Source organism: Onychostruthus taczanowskii, unplaced genomic scaffold (genome assembly GCF_017590055.1).
Source record: "Onychostruthus taczanowskii isolate IOZ18803 unplaced genomic scaffold, ASM1759005v1 scaffold23, whole genome shotgun sequence".
Taxonomy (NCBI): domain Eukaryota; kingdom Metazoa; phylum Chordata; class Aves; order Passeriformes; family Passeridae; genus Onychostruthus; species Onychostruthus taczanowskii.
In genome coordinates this window covers 4,291,564-4,306,437 of record NW_024499573.1, presented here as the reverse complement: position 1 = coordinate 4,306,437, position 14,874 = coordinate 4,291,564, and the positions used below count along the sequence as shown (strand labels likewise).

The 14,874-nt window shown below is 37.5% G+C and overlaps 1 protein-coding gene across 1 annotated transcript in view; it reads right to left on the bottom strand.

Annotated features, from left to right (window-relative positions):
* Positions 1-14,874, bottom strand: part of PRKAR2B (protein kinase cAMP-dependent type II regulatory subunit beta) — a 75,129-nt gene that overhangs the window by 15,736 nt on the left and 44,519 nt on the right. The window contains exons 3-4 of the mRNA XM_041405370.1: positions 2,060-2,112; positions 889-972 (exon numbers count right to left, since the gene is read on the bottom strand). Of these exons, the coding sequence (XP_041261304.1) occupies positions 889-972; positions 2,060-2,112 (137 nt within the window). The remainder of the gene's footprint in view (positions 1-888; positions 973-2,059; positions 2,113-14,874) is intronic.

Below are 14,874 nucleotides of genomic sequence, written 5' to 3'. Positions count from 1 at the left end.
AGAGCTGCAGGCTGGTCCTTCCATTAGCTCCCTCTTGAACCAAATTTTAAACTTTCTGTTCTCATACTTAAAAATCTACATAATTGTTTCTCTTTCCCCTATGATCCCTCCCTTGACAGCACTGAATCAAATCTCTTGAGAAAGCATTTGGGATGCTGTGAGTCATCCCAACCTCAGTATGCATGTTTTGATTGATACACTCACCTTTTCCCTAAAAAAGTCCTGTGTGCTTTTTTGGTAGCATTATCACCTTTTTCTGATCCAGATCATTCATTCAGTGCATTTAGGCTTTCTTAAAAGCTCATAGTTGTGTTTATATGAAACAGAATGAAATTATTTGTGTGGAAGAAAATTACCTGAAGCTTTTTTATGGTATCTACATTAAGCACAATAATAATGTAAACACAATACTGGTACATTTCTCTTTCCCTCTATTTCGTGATTCACTTGTTCAGTTATATCCATAGCTAAACTGAAGGCTTTGGGGGTAATTTTCTGTTTTGATGGAGCACTCAGCACTATTTGATGCTAAAAAGTAACTAACAGAAAAAACCTACACATTCCAGTTAACTTATGTGTTTATAGACATCAGTATACAGGCAAATTTAAAATAAGAATACACAATAATTAATAAAATTAATGTATCAATTTTTATGAATATACAGATTCATATTAATGTATTTCAACATTATCACTTGTGGAGGTAAACAAAAGACTCTATACGTGGCATATCAGCTTTAAAAAATGGCATTTCTTGAATTATTACATGGTCAAGAAAGCATACTGAAGAGGTTACAAAAGTCAGATCTGTAAATTTCTGTTCCAAAGCTCAAAAGAAACATTCTTAGCAGCACTGCTAAATGCTGTTCATTACCAAGAATTTCTTACCGGGTCTAGGTTCTTAAAAAGAAGGATGTCCTTGCACGCCTCCTGCAGCCTGTTCCTTTGATCATCTGTTTTGGGGTGAATAATCTGAGGGATATAATACAAAAGCTCTTAAGAGTGATTAGCATAGAGTAGCACTAGTTGAAGGACTGAGCTAATTCAACTAAGCATTTTACACAATATTTTGGCCATGATTCATAACTCTCTCATTTCAAAACCTTCAGGATTTGAATAAACACTCAATGATGACATGGTATCACCATAGCATTAGCAAATGAAACACTGCTATATTTCAGCTCACAAGATCTTTACACCTGTGGAATCCAGTTCATTTCTGCAAGCCATTCTGGACACCTTTATCTACACTACTGCTACATAAACATTACCAATCTCCAATCATATTTGGGGCATGCATGTTTTATAAAAAGCACCACTGTTACATTCAGCTATTTGCCATGACTACTTCCTAAAGAATATTGTGTGAAATAGTATCTGTGTTAAATTTATATCAGAAGTTTCACAGAGTAATGAACACATTTGACACTATCTGAGTGAGCCAGAGATTTACTAAATTACCAGTTCATCTGAGTATCAATCAAGTTGTTCAACTCATATTCTTCCAAAGATATGCTATGTATAGATGTAATACTATAGGGTAACCTTTCGGACAGTGTTACAAGCCAGAAAATTAGGTAGAATTTAAACAATTAACATTCTCTTGAAACTCATATATTTCATCTTAAAAGTTAAGTAGTGATACAAATAAAAGAAATAAATACAGTTCATTATTTGTCACATTGTACCTTGAAAAATTTTAGCAATTTCACAATTTAACTTTTTTCTGCCTTTTGAAAAAGGTAACTACTGCAAGATTATGAGGACACCAAGTAAGAGTGTTCAGAAGCAGGTGCTCTCTGGGTAAATATAATTGCACAAAGATGTTTCCTTAACCATGTACCACGGGTTTAGTAATTAAGAATAATACATCAAGTCCTACATGGGTGACTATTACAGAGAACTTTTAAATGTTTCTTTAACACAAACTCCCAGGAGATTACTAAAGTATATTATAATAAACAATGTTTTTGCTAAGAAATGGTAAAGCTGTTGCATTTTTCCTCCTAAATTTAATGCCTGAGAATTGAAAAAGTGTTTGACTCTAAGCATGAAGTACCCTAGATTCTGCGTCGTCCTCTTCCTCATCAGGATTGTAAGCTTCTGCACACACTGAAATAAAAGAAAAAGCATAATCTTAATTCCAATTACAGTAGTGTTCCACAAGATTTACAGAACAGAAAATGCATTGTGTGGCACAGCAATAATACACAGTAATGTAAAACAATCATACTGCTGAGAGGGTCCAGAGCAAGTCAGCTCCAAACTGCAGATGAAACAAAGATGATAGACTTTTGTATCATTTTTGGATATGCTTGCCCTATTTTGAAACACTGCTAATATACTTACCAATTTCTCACCTAACTTTTTCTAAGTATCTCATCTTATGGTCAGGATTTTTTTTTCAATGTCTAAATTAATTCTTTGTTTTATAATTTAAACTACAAATACAGGATGCAGATATTCCCTTCATCTGTGTAGGTTCAAGGTGGTTTAGGGTGTGTTTCTTTGGATGGTTGGTTGGTTGGCTCAAGGTGCTCTGTTGGGGTTTTTCACATATTTGAAAACTTTTTTTTCCTACCTACCCTTTACTTTGAAGGCTAAATAATTATGGTTCTTCATTTTTTTTTCCTTACAAGTCCTGTTTTTTAGCTCTCTAACTATCTGTATTGCCATTCCCTGAAATCCCTCTAATTAGCTATATCCTTATTGAAATGTGATGCTCAAACTGGTCCCAGTATTTGAACTGAGCAGAGTACTGATGAATACTCCTTACATTTTACAGGCTATATCCATCCATGCCTTCTTCACAATACCTTGACTATGTCTATTCATGTAATATTTATGACATATATAATTTTCAAAACCCACTGCTTAACCATCTGCCCTGGCCCTGTCTATGGCTATTCTGCCCAAGTATAGTGCCATATCCTTACACCTGCTAAATATTATTTTATTTTCATTTTCAAAGCCATTTCAAGATCATTTTCAATTCTAATCCTGTTCTCTGGCATCCTTCCAATTCATTCTCAACTTCGTGACAACTACAAATTTAATAAACATATTCTCTAAAACATAATCCAGATTATTGCTGAAAAAAAAATATTAGTGTCTAAAATAAACTCTTGTGGAAGACAGCAGTGAAACAGCAGTAGCTGCTTGGAGTTTACCTTATTCAACCTTGTGCAACTATATCCCATGCAACTTGCATATAAATACTGCTTGATGTTCCCTAGCTTGTTTATAGGGGACTCTTGTAAGACAGCATTCAGAAGTTTCTTAAAATTAAAATGTAGGGCATCTGCTCCTTTTCTTTTATCCACAAATTTTAATCTCTTGTTACAGGGTATTAGATAGTTCCAACAAATCCATGCTGATTGCCGTTTGTTCCTTTCCTCCAGGAAATTCCAGGAATTTACAAAATTAATATTTGTCTGTAATTTTTCTAGGAACAAAAATGATCTGCGAATCTGTGGCACGACTCTTCCACCCATAGCTCCTGCCTCCTTTTAAGGATGTGTTTTTCTATTTTTCTGGAATTTTTTTTCACACTAATTTTTCTTCTTCAGATTCTCAATGGTAACTGCTAACAGGGCTGAGACTAATTTAGAATATTCTTCCAGTTTCCAAGTATAGCAAATCTGAGGCACAGCTAACCTGGGAACACCTAACACATGAAGCACTGTCTGATTTGTCCTTTCTCTGTTCTAGGCTGTTTTCCATATACTCAAAATAACACCAGTGAAGACCAATGTGCTTCTGTTAATCAGTAGAGCAACACTTTCCTTGAACATTCTCCGACTAAAAATATACTTCCAGAACCATTTCTGTTACTCCTCATGTAATTATTGTACACAATCTTTTCTTGTACACAATTTTTGGTCTTGGCTTCTTTTATGTATTTTGGTTTGGTTTCTTTCTCTGCATCTTTTGCTATTCTTTTGTATTTGTTCTAAATAATCCAAACTAGTTCTACATGGTACGTGGTTCCTTCTTGTGCTTGACATAAATCAGCTTCTAATGTTTTAGACAGATTTATTTTACTATGCTTTTTGTCCTTCTGCTGTGCTGTCTCAATTTGCATTTTTCCTCTTTATATTTTTTCTTTGAGGAACAAACAATTCTTTAACTTCTTTTCTTGAGACTCCTTCACAAAGAGATGTTATGCCCACTGTCCTCTCATGTTCCCTTGAAACCTGTTGTTCTAATTCTTCTAGCTCTTTCCCTTCCTGAAATCTGTGAGTCCTGACATTGCAGGGTAATTCTCACTCAACCTGCCTTTTCTCTCCCAATTCTTTAACAGTTTCTCCCTTAGAGTTGGTATGAAATATAATAGCTCCCCTTTAAATTACTTTTCCCGCCGTCTCAAAATTTGGTTGCAAGTCCATGGCAAAGCACATTGGTATTCTCCTTCATTGGCTTCCAGCAGGTGACTGTTTATTAAAATCACTCATTTTCACCATCACCTGTACCCTGACACTAAAAATCCCCAACTACCTGAGCTGTTTGGTGGTCTGTGCAATGCCTGCAGAACAATGGAGTCCATGAGCTTTTTTATATTATTATTATTATTACTCATTGAGTATCTGTATGTCCAACTCCCTCTGCAGCTGGATCACAGCACAAATATCTGAACCAAAATATAGAACAGCCTCTTCCTCCTTCTGTCCTCCCACCACATCTTTGCTATCCAGTTCAGTCACAGTGTTGCTCATGGATTAACATTTGGTGTCCTCTTGTTTATTCCCCATACTTCCTATGTTATTATACAAACAGCTTATGAACTAGTAACCAGGCAGACCCATCAACCTCCTCATTACCACATCCAATTAAAAAGTTTTCATGGCAAAGTACATCATGGCACATATTAAGCAAAGTCTTGGTCCCCCCTGTATGAGGCTCTGAACTAGAATCTCACTTTTATAAAACTTGGCGTCTTCAAAAACCTAAAGAAATTTGACACAAGTCCCTCTGGAACTCAGTGAGATTCCTGTCCAGTTTACTGGAAACTGGATTTGGTCCCAAATAATTACAAATGCCCACAAAAGGAAGCCTGCAATCTCTTGAACAACTATAATATTTTAATTCTACATAAACAAAATGTTCCTAACCACTGCTTAATGGTACTACAGTTACTACAGTCTTGTCAGAAATAAACTTCAGGGGATTTTATTTAAGGAGCAACAATAATAACATGCCAAGTAAGCCCCATATAACCCATCGTAATGTAAATCCCTCTTTTGTTTCAGCTGTGCCCCAGTGCACGTATGTGGATGTGGGAGCCAACATCTGTGTCACAGCGCAGTGTGCTGCTGGGAGTATGGAGTGTGCTTCAACCTGAGCTTCAGGTACCTCCTGTCCTTACCTCTATGCAAAAAGAGGTAAAACCAATCAGGAATTTCACTTAATAGCTTTGATACTGTTTTGCCAGAACTGACAGGTCTCAGAGGGCCTAGCTGAACATTTAACAGTCTTCCAGAATACATAAAAGAAACTGAATTTTTCCCATGCATGCACATCCTGAATCACCTTATGTCCCTTTCACGTAGCAGGATCAGTCCAGAAAGAGAATATGTTCCTGAGGTATTTATTCTGGGTCAGCTTGTGTCTCTGCACAACATCACTCTTCTCTGCTAGAAATGCATTTCAGTCAGTCTCAGTAGCTACTATCAGCAGGTTCCTTCATTAAATATTTCTTGTTTATCAGTGGTTAAGATCAAAATATTTAAGAACTGCAGTTTCTCCTGACTAGTGCCCATGGGCTCAAATTCTAAATGGATTTATTCTTATCATCTATGATAAGAAACTTTTCTGGTTTCAAATCTGTAGTTATTTTGCCTTCATTTGGGTCACAAAGAAAATACCAATGCTGTGAATCTGCTGTTTTAAATATAAAATTTCCTTTCCTTTATTTCTTATTTCAGTAACACATTCATTTCTAAGTGCATACCACTAGATGTCTCATGGAAAAACTTGATACATTTTATTTTGCTTCTTAAAATACCATTTCTGACATTACTGTGGTTCACTGGATTTTATTACATGAATAATGTTTGGCAAACAAGAATCATCTAAAACTGAGATGGCTTTTACACAGCCATGCATCACCTGCCCAAGTCATCTGGATTCCAGTTACAGTCAATGGAGAGAAACAGGCCCTTTTAATAAATTGATTCTTCTGACCTGTATTACATGCCCAGACTAAAATGAGATTAATTAAAAAGCTGGTTTAGGCAATTCCTATCCCTTTTGAAATGAGTCCTAGTAGTTACGACAAGCTGCAAGACAGGTTTCCCCATTCTCCATTTAGTATGTATTTCCTGGAAAACAAAGGAATTCATCTGATGATGATGATGATGATGACAGGCTGCTCATGCAATAGCATCCCTCTGTATTCATTTCATGCGTTCCAAGGAGAGAGTCTGTGGTCCCCATCTCTTTTGCCTAAGGCACCATGACCATGACTAATGACTGGCACCACAGACATTAATTATTCTGAATGACTGCACACTGCTGGTGGCTGAAATACTCATAGTGTTCAATATTTTTTTTTTTTAACCTCTCTAGCTCATTCCACATCCCAGCAGTACTCAGTACATGCTACTTTACCATGCTCAGATGCCCTGCCATGTTCTGCTGTGTGCCACTGCTGAATGCAATATTCACATCATTGCTCAAAAAGCAGTCCTACTACTATTCCTAGGGACATATTTCAACCCACACATAATTGTGGCATTAAAAAATAGTGGTACAAACACTGTACATCTCCACTGGTTGCTAAGTTCAACTAAGTGAAATTAATTTTTTGTTTCAGTTTTTCCAGTAGAGGGTTATGTTTCACATAAAATTTCCCAAGATGGACACAAATACCAACAAACCGAAATACATTCAAGACAAAGAAAAATGAACTGTCAAAAGACAGTGTATTTTGAAAATACATATGCATTGAAATATGTGCACTACTCTAGATGGATTGCTTTGTCAGCAAGACAGAGGTAAACTTTGATAACGTCTAACTCATCACTCCTAGTAAAGTAGATTTTCTAGTTTTCACCTGGTTAATATGCTTTGCATTCAAAATCAGCAGTACAGTCACTCCAGCCATAAATGAATTCTAAAATGAAAATTAACATACAGTTGGCAATTGTAGCATCAGAAAACATGTTAGTCACGCTCTCTCATTCCCCTGATGCAACAGGAAATGAAGCTATCAATAAAGGAATCAGTGAAAATTCATACATAATCACCGAATAATGTATTTTACTCAAAACATGGCAGGGAAACCAATCAATATACGTGTATTTTTTCCAAACTCCCAAGTCATAAATTGTATTAGACAGAATTTTTCAAGAGAAGAAGAGCTGTGAAAATACTTTTTCATCACATTCAAATCCAGACTGCAGTTTTGCCAGCACAACTATCAGGCTGGAGCATGGAAACAGACCATCTCCAGCTGCTGTAGCTACACCAGCATGTCAGACATCCCTACAAACATCCCTGTCTATGGCAGCTATGCCTATCCCCTCATACAGTCAAAACATCACTTTCCCAGTTGAACTGTATGGAGATTGCTAAGGTGACTTAATGACAGTGGGAGGTTTTCCCTATTTTGTCAGGATTTACTTCTCTTGCATGAGAAATATGGTACACAGACACTCCTTGCAGAGCAGGTGGCAGTTCTAAACTAAACTAGACATATGCCACTGGACCTCCAAAGTTTCTGTCATGGAAGTCTGTTTTCTGACATCTCAGAAGTTCCTACCACTAGAAGAATTAGAAAGACGGCCCTGAACTCAAAACTCCAATTCCATAAGTAGTTTTTATTCAAACAAATGCAACCACTTGGGGGTGGTAGCAGTGAGAAATAACCAGTCATGGTCTCAACTTCAAGGCTTACAACTATCAAGTGCCATTATTATTTCTGTCTTTCTGGTTTTGGCTGGAAAGATCTTCCACATGGAAGATGCCATTGAAGAGCTGTGAGCAAACATAAGGACTGAAGAACAGACCAGAGAAAAGTTGCTCAACTCTCTCATCTATCTGAGTGTACAGTGAAATGAGACAGATAAATTTTCTCTGATTTCCACGCATGGTATAAAGCAATACCAACTGGCTCTGTTGCTGAGACCTACCAATTGGGCCAAACCCTGGAACTATTTCAAGAATTTTAGATGACTTTGAATATAAACTAATTTGGAACAAAGCATGCTCACTGGGGCTATCACTTCCCATGACACTGTCAAAAAGTCTGTGAAGTGCCCACTCCTGAGGGGGTGACAAAACTGAAATTTTATCTAGGCATAACTAGGTGAATACACAGAATGTCTGATACCTTGCAATTCTGTGTTATTACCCTTTCAGACACAGAACATTTACATTAGAGATGCTATCCAAGCTGGAATAAAAGTATGTCTACTCAGAAAAAGTGGTCTGGAAATCAGAGAGACATGCATATTGTAAAGATTTCCTCATACACAACAAACCAAAAATAAATTTCCCCTCCAATCCACATGACTTAGGGGATAATGACTTTGAAGCAGTCAACTACCTAGCACAAGTAACTAAGTGCTCAGAATGTCAGCGTGAAAATCTGAGGCTGGATAAAGTCCAGGCAGCTTGTTTCTTCTTAATTATCAGGAAAGTGGTCTTCAGTTCATTAGGCAGGAACTGACTGAATCAGTCTTGGGAGCACAGCCAAGACAGTCTGTTTCAGGATCAGCTGCTCATGAAGGACAGTTACCTACTCTTGCTGTCAGTGCTCAGACTGCAATTCTCCAAACACTGCCTTCATAGTCACGATCACCTACCAAATACCAGGGTTGTGCTCAGCTACACAGCTCAATAGCAAAACCTTCATTTTGCCAGAGCTGGAGGACCTTGCTCAGCCTGCACTACACACTTGCAAGAAATCAGAGTCACACAATCAACTTTTCTACAGCATTTTCTCTTGGCCATCTGCTACCAGTGCTATTTCTAATGTGTTGAACGACAAGCTATTTCCTCAAGCATTTCTGAAAAAGTATCTAATATAACATGTAGCATCTTGAATGAGGTCCATGCCAATAGTGAGTCATAAAACCTCCCAAGGATTCTCTTTAAAAGTCCACATGGGGTTTATTCATATTTTAAAATTTCTTGCAATGAAGCAGAAGCTTCATCCAGATTCTACTGATCACTATGAAAGGCCATTTGAAGAAACATGAGAACTCTCCCAAAAGCCATTTTTGGATAACTTTATCCCAGTTGAGTTATTCATGTGTGGACACACAAGTGTCTTAATATTACCTAGTATGTAAAAGTGATAATTGTGACGTGTTAGACCACAGTACCTTCCTCTGCTTCAAAGCACTCTGGGTCACAGCCAGCACACTCATTGCTGGGTCAAAGATGCACACTACTCCCTGAGGTCACAGGGGTTTGAATCACTAAGCAGGCTCCTTCACAGAAACTGTCTATTCAAACTCAGCACAAGGAGCTGAAAGAATTCCCTATTTTTAAATAGGGCACCAGAAAGGAGGTTTAACTGAATTTCCCTAAGGACTTCCACAGTACTTAGTCCTATTTCAGTTCTTTCAATATTTGTGCAATTTACCATGATGGAGCTGAAAAAAAACAACCCCAGCCAGGCTTCTGGCTCATGGTAGGAGACAGTTTTGCTTGGTGTCTCAGGAAAGGCTTGGTTTCATCTGTCTGGCTAGTGAAAATCAGCACAAACATGCATTACAGTGTCCAGAACACTGCAGGTAGATATTAAACAATAAAATTATCACAAAAGTAAATTCACTTCTACTAGAAGAGTTTGCCAGTATATACCATGCACTACAGTACTTCCTGCATAAGCTTTCCCACTACAGCATAAAGAGCAGCACAACATATAGCAACACCCTGTACTCTGATGTTGACTCGTGTAACCTTCTGTTCCTGTTCTCATACAAGTCCAGCAGTTCACAGTGCTACAGTGTTATTTGGTGTATATATATATATATGATATGCATAAATATTTGTCAAAGTCTGAGCAGACACAGAGCTCTCTGCATACATTTCAACTTTATATTTGCTAATTCTACAGAATAGAAACAGAAAACAGAACTGCACTCAGCTCTTCCTGCCATATTTAGTATTTAATATCAAACCATACAGTGATGTGATTACATAGTACCTCAATCACAGATATTTTTTCTTATTGAGAAGTCAGCATTAGGATGATATCAGAAAGACAATTATTTTTCCACTACAAAAGTCATCACTTATATACAATGTGAGCAAATATAAATTGCATCTGTTAAAAAAACACATTCTGAACAATGCAACCTAATATTTGCCCATTTTGTTAGCCCGTTTAAAGAGGGTTAAAACCAAAAACTGTCTGGGACAGTGGCAGCACCTCTCAGGAAATGTATTTAAGAAGGGAAAAGAACCTGCTATGTAGACAGCAGCTGGAAGACAAGAGTGAAAATACAGGCGAAAATCTGTGAAAGGATCTGCAAAGAGTTACAAAGACTAACAACACAAAAAGGTGGTGGTTATTCTATGAAAGCACATATTTATAGCTATTTTATGTGCTAGTGTTTAAAGACAAAAACAAGATCTTGATATCTATAAAAAGGATGTAGTGAGGGGAAGAAAATGGTTAGAAGTGACAAAGAAAATAATCACTGATAACTGGAGACTTAAAGATATTAAAAGATTCAAGAAAGCAGAAAAAATAATTTCTTGAGGGGAGACAACAGAAGGTGACCTCCAAGACTCATGTAAAGAGTAGGTGTAGGGAGAGTAGAGACAAATCCAAAACTACTGACTCTGACAAGCTTGTCTCAGTGTCCTGTCAGGAATTTGACCAGTTTAAAACTTATTTAAAGAGATAAGGTGAAAAACCTTATCTTATTTAAACAGATAAGGTGAAAAACCTGCCAATAGTAGGTATTACAGTATGATAGTATGGTACACAGTACAATTTATCATCCAGCAAAATGGAGAAAGTACACAAAATTCCAAATCTAGAACACACCTATGACCCTTTTGAATGATGTCTAAGTCATCAATTCAAGAGTTCTTCAGAGGCACATGTCAAAGCCTGTGATCCCACATACAGTAAGATTTGGTCTGAGCAGCTAAGGGAGTGTAAAATTCAATCTCAAACAGGCTTCACAGAAGATCCTGCAGCCATATGGGATTTCAAACATCAAGCTGAGAAGGCACCTAAAAAAGAGGTAGAATTGTCCTTTTGAAAGAATGGTTGCTATAGCAAAGTTACCTTTGGTTTTCACCCTGTGGGACCAAGGGAAGGAAGCTTCAACCCACCCTCCCCATTTTCCAGAAGTGCCCTACATTCTACATTCCAAAGTACTCTGTAATGAGATGCTCCTCATTCCTCCTGGGCCCAGGCTGCTAGGCAAAATGAAATGAGAATAAGCCAATGGAGCTTGTCTCCTGGAATTTCAGCATGCTGATTTCAGGTATGTTGGCTTTGGTTGGGTAAGTCATGCTCATATAATCCTCTATAAGAAATATGATAAACCAAACTTACTAAACAGGTTCCAGATATAACAGGAAGACAGGTAGACAAAAAACATTAGGGAAAATATTTCTGCCAAGTTTTGAAATGGTTGATTTTGAACATCTGTTTTCTCAACAATTCCAAAACATAAAGTCAAGACTTTTTGCTGACAGGATTCTTTTCAAAAGCCAAAGGAAGTTCAGAAGACAAATCAAAACTACGAAATAATATATATCCTGTTTTAATTTTTTGTAGTCAAAATATAAACTGCTGTGATGAAATAATACTGGTAACTGCATACCAAGGTAAAAATGCAAGTCCCACACAGCAATCAGTACATGCTCACCTGCACTTGCAACACCAGGCAGACAACATTAACAAGACAAAAGATGGGCTAAAAATATTATCACTCCATGAACAGGGACAATAATCACCCTGAAAACACAGATTACCACATTTATATTTCAATAATAGAAGCTGTCTGTAACTGCATTCCTGCTTAACACTCAGAACAAGAAAAAAAGGCATCGAGGTCTCACAGAACTGATCTTTTCCTAAGAGGAAAAAAACCTCAAGCCTCCGCTCACTCAGCTAATGACCTGACACTACTCAAAACTACTACTTCTCAGAAAGTCCTTAGCCAATGGAAAATGCAGGCAGTGCACTCTGAGGACTTAAAAAAAGGGGCATTTTTTATTTTCAGCTTTCTAAACACCCTCCACCCCTCCCACACATACACATTTGGCATCATTATGAACTAAATACTACTGTATTCAAAAGACTAAATGGGTAAACACACAAACATATCTATCTTTTTCCTGCACACTGTGAATGCAGCTTTATTTCTTCTTCTATCTATGGATCTTGCAGAATTCCACAGTGCTGTTTCACTCCATCTTGTTTTATACTATTGTAAGAGGATGCAGAATGGCTGGGTGAGGTGTCATCAGCACACATAGGATGTAAAAGGTGTATTACACTTTTATGATGCTCACCATACTTAACTCCATTTTCTCAGTATTTACTTAAAACCACGCTGCACTTGAGGAAAAGATGAACCCCAGGAAACAACACATGTGTGCAGGAGGAGTTAACTGATGAATACTTGGCAATATGACCTCAGACATCATCAGACTGGCAAGACAGTTGGTTTGGACTTCCCAGTCTATTCCATACCTAAATGACTGTGACGACAAAAGCATCCTTCTCCACCTGCAGCAGATCAAGAAAGATTAGGCTTTTTCTCATAAAGAAGAAATTACTGAATTGCATGAATGGCCTCCTGACTTCTGCAGCAAATTTTTAATGATTATGTCACATTATTTGGAAAATAATGAGCACATCTCCACAAATACTTTCCTGCTCTATTCCAGTATTCTCCATTTTATGCAGACTTTGTCTTACACAAACCTCAACTCCTAGTCTCTTGCCTTAAAACACAGGCTCTCCACTGGAACCAGCTCTTGCATACCCCTAGACAACCATGACCTCACATCATTTCAGCAGAAAATTAAACTGTAAGACAACAGGGAAAAGAACATGAGTGCAAATACAGCAAACTTCTCAGAAACTGAATCCATATCAGAAAACCTCTGAAAAAAGTGCACTTGCCATTTTGAAAACCAAACACAAAATATGTGCTTTTAACTTAGTTTCCTCTTGAAACTGTGCTGTGCATGCAAAAGAGATCCATACTTTCAGGAAAATAATACGCACATAAAATTATTTTTACTGAATGGAAGGAAGGAAATATTTTTATTTCTATTTTTGCTTCATGAGAGAAGAGATGTAAGCTACAATTCCTTTAAATTTGAAAAGGCAAAATACTGAAGATCCTAACCTGAGCCAAACACTTGACATTTACTGAAACCAATATCCTAAGAAATCCTGTATCCCAGGTAACCACTTTTCACAAAAGCTCCTAGAATGAGAGCACAAATTAAAGAGTTAACATCTCACTTTGCCAGGTGCTGGAATTCAGGCTTATAGCTCTTTTCTCCCAGCAAAACAAAGTACCTACAGCTGCTTTTCAGCAACAACTCTGTTAATTATCAAAGAATAAATGAACCCTTAGTGTACAACAGAGTGGCATCTAGCTTCTTTGGCCAAAACAATTATTTGTAACAGAATGTTCTTTTAGAGATCAAACTTAAAGGGAATAATGAACGTCACAGAGAAAGATGAAGGAACCCCAGGGAAACTGTATTATTTTATAAACATCCCATCTGTAAGCAGCAGTGCTAAAGAACTTCTTGATTTAATTTTTATACAGTTCCCTTGACACTGTTACAAATTTCAGGTTTAATGATTAAATAATCGTTCAGAGTAAAAGTTACCAAGATAACCGCACAGCTAGGAGACAGCAAAAATATTCTGGCTGAATGAACCACACTGAGTTGAATGAATCAGGCTGTTGAGGTACCCACTGCTGGTATGCTAAATAAAGCTATTCTAATTATAAAGAAATAAAAAGCAATAAAAATTGAAAGCTACAAGTGTTGAAAATAAGCAGTGCCACGCTTGGAACACTGTGACAAATGAATTTGAAGGTACTACACTTAGAGTAAACACTTATAAATCAGCATGGGGTTTTTTATGCTCTCAGGGGCCTTTCAGTGGGCCAAATTGTAAAGCAAAGGGAAAGTTATTTACAACTAGTTGAAGCTCTCAAAGTTGCACAGTACACACAGGCCAGTGTACAGATGATTCAAGTCTGGTGAGTATTTCTGATCTTGGATATGCATAAAGAGAAATCAATAATATGAAGAAACTGAAAAGCCTGGATAATAATGTGATATACAGAAGAATGATCATCAAAATATGAAAAAGCTCCAGGAACTCCAAAGAGCCACATGCATAAAAGACAAAAATGCTATTGATTGTAGCTCTGAGCATGCTATTGGTATTTATATCACAATGCCCCTAATATTAGAGGGACTCAAGTTCATTACTGCTTTATGGTAAAAAACTTCTTCTATATAGCTCATTTGAAACTATTTTCACAGAAACAGGTTGGAAAACATCTCTGAGATCATCAAGTCCAACCTGGTCACCACCTTGTCAACTAGACCATGGCACCAAGTTCCCTCTTTTCTTGAACATCTCCAGGAATGGTAACTCCACCACCTCGCTGAGCAGCCCATTCCAGTGTTTAATAACCCATTCTGTGAAGAAATCCCTCCTGATGTCCAAACAAAACTGTGTCTGAGGCTATGTCCTCTTTTCTTTTTGCTAGCTGCTTGGGAGAAGAGCCCAATCCCTTCCTGGCTACAGCCTCCTTCAGGCAGTTGTAGGAGTGATAAGGTCTCCCCTGAGCCTCCTTTTCTCCAGGCTGGACACCCCCAGCCCCCTCAGCTCCTCCCTCAAAAGACTCGTGC